We start from the raw sequence: 11,280 nt of genomic DNA, 5'->3' as shown, positions 1-11,280 counted from the left end.
GTGACAAAATTTATGTACCATTTTTTTATAATATAGTTATTTCGTATATCTCATGTATTGATCGGGATCCCATATAAGTCTGATTTTGATAGTAAATACATCTCCACTTGATGTCAAAGTATAGGTCTGATTTTGTATTTGTTTTCATTCGGATCTTCAATTATTTTTTCTCTATGCTCAATTTTTTTTCTTTGTCACATGTGGTTTAGATTCAAATGCTATAATTTGTTTCGAACTCAAACTACCTTGGCTAGGCATAGGTAAGGATGGAAATTTTAAGGAGAAAAATGGTCATAAATCTGGACGCTGAATATAACACTATTACTACAACACAACTAGGAGCCATAAAATTTAAAAAAAAACGTAGATTAAAAAAAACACAAAAAAAAAACTAGGAGCTTACTACAAATATAAAAAAAATACATAGACTTCATTACAAACAAAGCAGAGCTCCGACTAGACTAAAGACTCATCACCAGCTTCTGCAATTCAGCATCAACCAAAACAAAATGAATTAAAACTCTCAAAATGAAAATCCATGAATTATGTTGTGATACAAATAATAAATACATAATTGAGAATAGGAGAAGTAAAAAATTACCTTTCCCAGGAACAATAACTACAGGAGCTGATTTGCAGTTGTGGAAAACATATTCGCTCACGCTTCCCTGTAGTACACTGTAACAAAATCAAAACAGTATATTAATTACTTATTTATCTAAAGTATTATATATAGTTTAATAAATTAAATAATATGAACCTTTGGATTAAGGTTCTGCCTCGGGTGCCCATGATCACGCACGCAGGTTTAAGCCTCGCTGCTTCATTGCATATCACTTTCCCAGCTTCCCCTTCAACTATCCTCGCCACTGTCTTTACCTATTATTTATTTATTTTTATATAAGACATCACTTATCAATTATTTTTTAAAAAATCTTAAATATACTGTCCCGCTTAAACCTGTGCATTTGGAATGGAAATAGGGTGGAATTCCATTCCTTCCGGTCGATTTTAAGGAATGGAATTTTTCTTCCACTGATAAAGCGTGGTAGGAATTATTTCTTCCGTTGACCAGCGAAAATAAGTGAAAATGGTACGAAAATGTTCCTTCCAGTGGTTCACTTTTTTTTTGTTCTTCTTCATATATAGTTTGTAATATAATTTTAATATGTAATTTTCATATATAAATTTAGAATATAGTTTGAAAGATTTTATGAGTTTAAAAACTAAATTACTCTCAATTTTCTCATTTTACATTTTAGTCTTTATTTAAAACAACACTACATTTTAATCCTTTAAAAATGTATTTATTTTAACACTACAACAATTACAACATTTACCGACGATTTTTTTCGTCGGTAATAACCCGCGAATCGTCGCTAAATGTATTTAGCGACGATTTTAGCGACAATTATTATCGTCGCTAAATGTCCGTGCCTAAATATATTTAGCGACGATTTATTCGTCGCTAAATATTTACCGACGATATTAGAGACGATAATGTCGTCCCTAAATGTCGTGACAGGAATTTTTTTGTCATTTTGAAACAGGTAATTAGCGACGACTTTTTCGAGCCTTGAAAAATGGTGTGTCGTTGTTACACGTCGGACAAGCAAGGTACCCTTAACCACTCCATCTCGACAAACTGCTTCTCGCTGGAAAATCATTCACCGTCCATAGAAGTACGGAAAACAACCTGAATAGCTCACCGGTCGAACCATCTCTCAACACAACACCGGTTTCCCACAATTCCTTCAGCTCATCAATCAGCGGTTGTAAGAAAACGTCCATGTCTTTTCCCGGCGCACTACGATCTGGTATAAGCAATGTTAACATCAAGTACGATGTTTTCATGCACAACCACGGCGGTAAATTGTACGCAGTCAAGACAACCGGCCACATAATGTACGATAAACTCATGTCACCAAATGGGTTGAAACCATCGGCGGCAAGTCCAAGCCGGACGTTCCTCGGTTCTGCCGCAAACGTGGGATATTTTCGGTCGATCTCCTTCCACATTGCTCCGTCTGCAGGATGTCGCAGTACACCATCCTCTTTAATGCGTTCATTCTCGTGCCACTGCATCTCTAGAGCTGTGTGCCGACTCGCGTACAGTCGCTTAAGTCGATCTTTCAGTGGAAAGTAGCGCAACACTTTATGCGCTACTTTTTTCCACCGTCTTTCTTCAGCCACCGGCTCTCATTACAAACTGGACACTCGTCTAGATTGGCGTTGTCCTTCCAAAACAACGCGTAATCGTGTTTGCAGACGTGAATCGACTCGTAACCCATACCAAATCGACGCAATTTCGCCTTTGCTTCGTAGTGTGACTCTGGAATCGTGTTGCCGATCGGATGAGACTTTTTCAGTACTTTCAGTAGCTGATTAAACGACTTATTCGTCCACTTGTTCATCGTTTTCAAATGCATCAACGTGACAACAAAGGAGAGTGACGAATACTCCGTACAACCCGGCCATAATTCTGTGTTCAGGTCGTTGAAAAGGTCATCGAACTGTCCACTCTGGTATTCTGCAATCGGGTCAATATTGTCATCGTCACCGTCTACGTCGTTGTGATCTAAGATATCGTGTACAGCATCAAACATCCCGCCTCCTCCTCTGTAATTCGTCTGATACTGCATTACGTCATCTTCTTCCTCCCCGTGAAAGTTCCACCTCGTGTAATTCCTCTTAAATCCTCTGATAAAGAGATGATTCTCTATATCAGGAATTTTTTGCATCAACACGTTGTTACACCTCTTGCATGGACACTTAACTCGTCCTTCGAAATTTACGTGTTGTCGGGCCATTGCCATGAACTCTGTCATGCCAGCCGCAAACTCAATGCTCAAACGTTGGTCCTCGATTATCCAATTCCTATTTGGATAACTCATTTTACCTATAGATTGAACATTTCAAAATTTAGTAGTTTTCAGATTTTTTTATAATTTCACGATCCTACCGAAATTTCGGCAGAACCTCCCCTATAAACTTAACAACCCGACATCAAGCCTTTAACTTTAAAACCTGCATAGAAACATCCTAAAACTAACAATAAATCCAACCTCAGTGGTTCGATTATTAAAATTCATAATCCATCACATTTTTAATCATTTCTAACAACAATTAAATACAATTCCATTTAATTTACATAAACTAACTAATTGTTTTTACATGTTTTTACATAATTTTACCAAATATAAATATTTATAACTAATATTAAAATTTATAACTAATTTAAATATTTGTGTAAACAAAACTAATTTCAATATTTATAAAATTTATAACAAATATGTAATTCATTTATAACTAATTAATTCATTTATAATTTATAAAATTTATAACAAATATATAATTCTAAAGATATAAATTATGTAAATATAACTAATTAAACTATTTTCAATATTTATAAAATTTATAACAAATATATAATTCATTTATAACTAATTAATTCATTTATAATTTATAAAATTTATAACAAATATATAATTCTAAAAATATAAATTATGTAAATATAACTAATTAAAATAAATTTATAACTAATATATTAATTCTATAACTAACTAATATATATATATATATATTATATATATAAAGTTTTTTTTAAAAAAAACTTACTGATCCACGGCCAGAGGGAGAGCGCGCGGCTAGAGAGAAGGGGAAGCGGTCAAGGACGGCGTCGGCGGGGAAGCGGCTACGGCGTCGGCGACGGAGCGGCGGAGTAGTGGCGGAGCGCGGCGGAGGAGCTGCAATGGGAGAGAGAGAGGTAAGGAGAGAGCTGTGAGGAGAGAGAGAACTGAGGAGAGAGAGAGACTTACCAGAGAGGACGACTTCGGCTTCGACGGCGTCGGCGGCACACGGCGGAGGAGGGCACACGGCGGACGAACGGCGGGAGAGGCGAAACTGAGAGAAAAACTCGATTTAGGTCAGGAAAAACGAAATGGGGAAACTGATTCGCGATCTGGTATTTAAAGACATTTAGCAATGATTAAATTTCGTCGCTAAATGCACTTAAATAACCAGGCATTTAGCGACGAATCATAGAGTTTTAGCGACGATAATATCGTCGCTAAATCATTTCGTTGTAATTTAATGGGAGGGATTTTTCCCTCTTTAAAATTCGCCAAAATTCGAAAACATTTAGCGACGATTTCTTCGTCGCTAATTGTATAGCGACGATAAAAGTGGTCGATGATAATTACTACGTATTATATAAAATTAAAATGAAATGTTATCAAAAAATATTTATAAATATCTCGATGTCATTATTCAAAATGAAGAACGTCTTGATTTCACAAAATACGAATAATCTCTTCTTCATGTAGAGGTACTATCAGTGTGTAAGAATATTGGGTCACGTGTGTAACACACGTGTGAAGTCAAGTTTTGTCTTTCTCAAATGAGATGAAGTTAGGAACTTTTTCCAGGGAGGTTAAATATAAATTTGTAACATCGTAGATTATTAATAATTACTTTTTTTTTTTAATATAATTCAATTTTTATATCATACATCATATCATCAATTACATTAAACATTTAAGCACAAATTACAAAATCTAATATTCAAACGTCAATAATACGTTTTTTAGGATTGAACCATTGTCCTCTCGCAGAGGTCACTTCACAGGCAGAAGGTCTTGCCACACAAGTTAAGCCCTTGGGGATAATATCTATTATTATTATATATCCAGTAAAAAAGATCGATTAAAAATTTATTATTGAAGTTATAAGTTGTAATTATTTTTAAAATAAATTATGGGGTCATTATTCTTTAGAATAAGTAAGGGTATTTGAGGTTAATATATAATTTTTTTTAATTCGAAACCATTATATCCTCAAGTTGTAACATCAATGTTGTAAATCAACAATACAACATTAAAACATTTGACATATATTATGATATAAAAAATTTGTATGTTTTTGTTAAAGAGAATTTGCTGTCGGTAGGGATTGAATCCATAACCCATATTTTAAAGGTGGTGTGAAATTTACCAATAGATCAAACTAGGTATCACACAAATTTTGGTTGTTAATATGCAAGATTTATTGTAATAGTTTATTTTATTCAAAGGTTCGTTATAATTAATTAATAGAATTACTTTGATTTCAAGAAAAATAATTCAGAATAGATAGAAAAATTAAATTTTAAATAATAAATATATAGACATAAAAAAAATTAATAAACGAAAAGCTAGATTTATGACTCATTTATACCACTTACGTTGACATTTTAATCTGATTATCTAATTATTAAGAAATATATATAATAATTATCTAATTACGTTTGAGTTTTGCCTATATATCTTTAATATCAAGATAACTGAGCTATAATTTTAAGGGACGGTCTATATTGAATTACTTAGAATAGACTTTCTGAAATAAATAAATTAACAATATAAAACAATGTACACATATATAGCGCATATAGATATTGATAATATAGTCGTAGACTTACTAGGAATTAGTCAATTAAGACTTAAAGTCTCTAAAACAGTACTCTATTTTTACTGCAAGTTTTTTACTACCATAAAATTATCACAATAAATTGACTATTTATGGTCACAGCAACATAATCCTACAAATTATAGCTATGTGACCAAATAGCATAAATTCTTATTTACCAATACGAAATGTTGGATAAAATTTTATGGACCCCTTAAACACACGCTCGTTAATTTTGATCGCATATTTCCATATATAACATAATTTCCGAGATGCGCATGGTTTTGTAGGGTCGTATCGTACGGGAAGTATAATGAAAGTTCTTTGCAACGTTCTTTAAGCTGCATGGCTATTTTTTATTTATTTTGCATGGCTATAAGCTTAGCCCCTATTATATATCGACACGTTTCTACTAAAAATGTCCGGAAGAAATAACTATGGTAGAAAGCTTTTCTTTATCTCTAATAAAGCCTGGTACGAAACTAGCTAGCTATCAGCTGCTCATAGGCTGCAACGAATCTTGCAAGCATTTTTGTTTTTGTTTTTTCTTCAACAGTTGTAGAAATCTTGCAAGCTGAGCCCAGTCAAATAAATCTCTCACTGTGACCGAGCTAGTTAGGTATCTGCAATAGATTGTACAAGCACGTCCTGGTGGTGTCAAATCATGTTTGTCTTTGTGTTGGAGTTATTGTTGGTTTTTTTTTGGGCAGAAATATATGATTATAATTCCGTTGTCTTGTGTTGGATACTTGGATATGGGCTCCAAAATTATTATATTTATATATAATATATTTAATTACTATATCGCCACTATAACTGTAAGTATTGAGATTATTCCTTGATTTCTGCGATAAACCACTATTTTAAGTTATTTTATAAAATATTAATAAATTGATATAAAAGTTTCATAGTTGACTTGTTTTCATTCACGCCCCTTCATTTTATGTGCTGTAATCGGACGAGTATATATTTCTTATTAGGGGCGTATATTTCTAAAATCTCTCCAAGTTCGAACATCTTGGGTAGCAGAATATGCCTTAAGGAATAGATAGTACGCTCGCTTGTGTAATAATGAAAAAAATATATATATGTACACTTGCATTTGCATGTATTGCGAGCTATTAGTCCTTTCCGCAACTTTTTTTTCTTCTTTCTTTTGTTTGTTGTTCAAAGTTCTTTCCACTATTTGAAACTGATAGTCCCATTTTTTTGTTTATCCTTTAATTTTATGATGTCAAAAATAAGGACGTTTTGAGTGACGTCTCTTTTAGCAAAGCCAATAGCAATAATTATTTGATATAGCTCCTAGGAAAAAAAAAGGTTCATATGTCAAGTATCATTTGGTAAATCTTAATTAAAAAAAAAAGTTAATCAAGATTCTTAGTTATTACAGACACGTAAAACAGTTACGATTTAGCCTTCACTAATGAAACATGGCGATGAAAGTATAATAAGCACACAAGAGTTCCTTTTAATAAACGCGTTTTTGGTTTTATAACATGTTCAGTCACTTGAATTATGTTGATCTTTACGTCCATAAAGTCTCTAGTTCCACAACTGGACATCGAACATCACCAACATATGCTTTTTGTCCTTGAATGAAAAGGTTGGCAATATTGCTTATGTAACTCCACCCAAATTGGCACTTGGTGGTACGGATATATATACTCCTGAATTTGGTGGTAGTTGTTCAAGTAGGACGTGAAATAATATTGTGCTTATTGGTTCAATTGAAGACGCTAATTCAGTCGATCACATGGATGAAGTCAGTGCATTTTTTTTTTCTTTTGCACCACCCAGCTCCTCCTTTAGTCGCCTCTCAATAATTAGAAAAGAATCATTTGAAATAAATATAAATGGTATCATTTTATTTTTTTTAGAAATATCTAAATGGTATCCGAGAGAGAGGTAATTATACAACTTCCGAATATATCTTTTTTTCATATATATTGTTAAAGATAGTTGCTTAATCTAGACAATCTAAAATATAATTAGATATATCAAATTTAGTTAAAATGTTAAACCAAATCTGACTATTAGAAAAATAATAAATATTTTGGTGTTTAAAGACAACCCCACTAAAAATAGTGAAAATGAATAAAAGTGTTAAAAGATATTGTAAGCTAATAACAGCTAGAATATTCTCTTTAAATATATCTGCTTTCGTGACAAATCCAAGTTTCTTCATGGTTTTGCGTCAATATAGCAATCAATCATTACACGATCATATATTTGCATGTGAGATCTCAAATTTTGAGTATTTACTTCACTAAATTGAATACAATTTTTCCATACCCTAATATTATTTAAAGATAGTCAAATAACTTTTACGCTCAATTAAAATTATGCTTTATAAAAATATGAAAATCATAGTCTAGTTCATGCATAAATAAAATGGCGTACACATCTTGTTTTAATTAAGACTATTTTTTAAGTTATTAGATAATTAGACTAAAATTTTAACGTAATTGTCTAAATAAGTAATATGTGTAGCTCTTGTTGTTACTCTAGTGTTGTATGTGTTTATGATCCTTTCACGGGGTGAATTATGTGTTTGATATTAATCCTTACAAGGATCTAGAATTAGGCCACAAAATCAAACCAGTACAGATCCTTTCACGGGTGAAAGTGAAACAACAAAAACTAATATTATATGTTTTATCTCTTTAGCTAACTTTTATTTTAACAGCTTTCTGCTGTAATAAATAAACCTTCCATGCCATGCTATCGGGTGTTTTCTTTTCAAAATGTACTATAGTCCTTAACAACATTCCAAGGGCTTTCCCATATGCCATGTGAATTATGTGTCTGAAGTAGTGACATAATAAAAAAAAGCTGATTGAGTCTGATGTAGCTGGGTGGGCTGAAAAAAAAAACACGATCATAATATATTATGTGTTTATGATCCTTTCACGGGGTGAATTATGTGTTTGATATTAATCCTTACAAGGATCTAGAATTAGGCCACAAGATCAAACCAGTACAGATCCTTTCACGGGTGAAAGTGAAACAACAAAAACTAATATTATATGTTTTATCTCTTTAGGTAACTTTTATTTTAACAGCTTTATGCTGTAATAAATAAACCTTCCATGCCATGCTATCGGGTGTTTTCTTTTCAAAATGTACTATTGTCCTTAACAACATTCCAAGGGCTTTCCCATATGCCATGTGAATTATGTGTCTGAAGTAGTGACATAATAAAAAAAGCTGATTGAGTCTGATGTAGCTGGGTGGGCTGAAAAAAAAAAAACACAATCATAAAATAACCGTAGCTTTCCAAAAATAAAAGTTATTAAATAAGTTATCTAATTTTTTTTATTAAATAAGACAATAGTCGATAATACATGAAATGTCTCATTTTAATTATGGAAAATAATAGTCGACATGATTGTGGAGAAGATTTAGATGTCTATTGCACATTTGAGCGACTTGTGTAATAGGCTAAAAGATATGTCAAAGGTCTTAGTAGCCCCAATAATTTAATCAGGAAAATCAAAATCAAAGAGAAATTTATATATATTGCAAACTAAAAATTCAAAACATGGTTAAAATTTATTATTATTCTATTAATATTCCTTTCTTTAATAAAGGGACGTAGGTTACATCACTCACGCATATATAGTATATATAACAAAAACAATCATATGTCTGCTCGAACGTCACTATAAATTCTATTATTATAAGTGCGATCATGTTGATGTATATATGTATGCATATATATATGCTACTTTTATGCACTTTAAGAGGACTACAATAATTAGAAAAAGAAAAAGGATACAATATATACCAAAGTGCATTAGATTTTTCTTCATAAATTTATTATTCCATTCCAAAAATACATAGATAAAATAAATCAGAAACGCTGCAAAAGTATCTGGTTCCGCCTGATCTCTCTGCTTGATTTTGTGGTTCGAAAATAAACGAGTCACGTACTCGCTTCTCTCACCTTAACCTTTTTTTTTTTTCTTTTAATTTCATTTTTTTTTTTAATTTTGGGGTCAATTAAGATTCTCCAACTAAATTTTACCTTCCTGAAAATCGTGTATAAATACACCCCAAATCTCATCACTATTTCCCACACCCAAACCACAGTCTCTTATCTCAAATATTTGTTCTCTTATTTTTTTCTCAAATAAAAAAAAATGGAAACAAGCTCTATGACCAAGCAAAGCTTTAGCTCATCTTGGACCGAGAAACAGAACAAGCTGTTTGAGACGGCTTTGGCGTTGTACGACAAGGACACGCCGGACAGGTGGCAGAATGTGGCCAAGGCCGTCGGCGGCGGAAAAACCGCCAATGAGGTCCGCCGTCACTACCAGATCCTCATCGTGGATCTTCTCCAAATCGAGTCCGATCGTATTCCCATCCCTAATTACAGGTCTTCTGGCCACGACGAAGAAGACAGGTAGTTACATTACATATATTGATTATTTTATATTAAAATTACTAGTTTTTGTCTTTTCATGCATGCATGCATAACACTACTAAATACTAATAAGGCATCGTAGAGCTATAGCAGAATATATATATATATATATCATCATCGAGTATACTAAAAAGAGTGATGAGTGAATATGTTATGTAAAATAATATATTAAAATAACGAATTCTATTTCCCCGTGGGACCTGCTCTTACGTGATTGACCTGTTCAAACTTCAAACTATTCAATCCAATATATATATATATATATATATATATATAAAAGAGAGAAAAAGTGGGTAGCTAAAGTCATTGGTGATCGCTTGCTCACGTGGTCCAAAATATTAAAAGGTGGAGAGTTTTCTAGCTTTATAATGGTTTATTATTTTTTGTATAAACTATATAAACTTCAAACGCTAGTTTAATAGGGGAAAGACTAGTGGACAAAAAAAGCGCAATATATTTGTTTTTCTTAGTTTTTTTGCAATTCGATCAAGTGAAATAAGACTTGGGTTCTCTTCTTCTTATTATTATTTTTTTTTGGCTAGAAAACTTGGGTTCTCTTCTCTTAAGCCTTATTAATGTTCTGAGTCATAAAAGCTGAACAATCCATTCATCTTCTTATCATGTTTCCTAATCCTAGAGAAATTGCACATGCATGACGTGTACTATTCCAATTTGATATTTTGATATCTAGTACCTATCACCACCGGCCAAATTAACAAAGAAAAAGAATGTGGGAGATATACAAAATCATTATGTTTGAATATGATGTTTGTAAATATCATTTTTTTCCGTGCCTATAAAGGCTTCTGACATACATTGCATTATTTTGTATTATTGTGCTCCAAAGTGAGGTACTACTACAATTACTACTACTACTACTATTATTCTTATTATTATTACATCTAAAGAAATATATGTCCATATGTATCCAAGGGTACAAATAGTTTTTTATTTTTATTTTTGGTAAATTTTTCTGTCGTATTTATTGCAAACGGCTTCTAATTTTCTCATGCAATTATTTCTTATAGCTTACTTTTAAATGATTATTATTTTTCCTTAAATTCAGGCTTACAAAATTTCTCAAGCTTTAGTGAGGAACTCCAAGCCAAAGCCATCTATCAGCGGCAATTGCGCAGAAGTTGTGTGAAAGATTCGCTCATTATCTCTCCTTTTCCATATCGTTTATATATTTTTATCTATAGTTTAAGTGACGTAATCACTTTGTTGCACCAAATATCTTCTCCTTAGTATTATAATTGAGCTACGGCATTATGCCTAGATGAATCTGGAAATATTCTGTATTTCTATATATCTCTCTTTTATGAGTACTATAAACGATTGTACTACTTTAATGTCAATCTTATGGGATCATTTAAGATCTTTATATATTCTAATCTATCTAAATATAT

The 11,280-nt window shown here is 32.1% G+C and overlaps 1 protein-coding gene and 1 long non-coding RNA gene across 2 annotated transcripts; one reads left to right on the top strand and one right to left on the bottom strand.

Moving 5' to 3' along the window:
- Positions 1 to 404: 404 nt before the first annotated feature.
- On the bottom strand, positions 405 to 909 carry LOC149388516 (uncharacterized). The gene is made up of 3 exons (XR_016300564.1): positions 761 to 909; positions 602 to 678; positions 405 to 482 (listed from the first exon to the last, which is right to left on the bottom strand). It is a non-coding gene; the product is annotated as an uncharacterized LOC149388516 (long non-coding RNA).
- Positions 910 to 9,539: 8,630 nt separating this feature from the next.
- On the top strand, positions 9,540 to 11,280 carry LOC149388515 (protein RADIALIS-like 3). Its single transcript, XM_089623801.1, has 2 exons — positions 9,540 to 9,850; positions 10,938 to 11,280. The coding sequence occupies exons 1-2, from the start codon at positions 9,588 to 9,590 to the stop codon at positions 10,960 to 10,962; spliced, it is 288 nt and encodes a 95-aa protein (XP_089479927.1). The 5' UTR covers positions 9,540 to 9,587; the 3' UTR covers positions 10,963 to 11,280.

The sequence above is a fragment of the Urtica dioica genome, chromosome 8 (assembly GCF_054948205.1).
Source record: "Urtica dioica subsp. dioica isolate 48M chromosome 8, U.dioica_male_clone48M_v1_H2, whole genome shotgun sequence".
Taxonomy (NCBI): Eukaryota; Viridiplantae; Streptophyta; class Magnoliopsida; order Rosales; family Urticaceae; genus Urtica; species Urtica dioica.
This window is presented reverse-complemented; position numbering and strand designations above follow the sequence as displayed.

Excerpts from the sequence above, each read along its gene's own strand:
- LOC149388515 (XM_089623801.1), top strand. The coding sequence starts at position 9,588 with ATGGAAACAAGCTCTATGACCAAGCAAAGCTTTAGCTCATCTTGGACC. Across the intron at positions 9,851-10,937 it reads GGCCACGACGAAGAAGACAG|GCTTACAAAATTTCTCAAGC; the intron begins GTAGTTACATTA and ends CCTTAAATTCAG.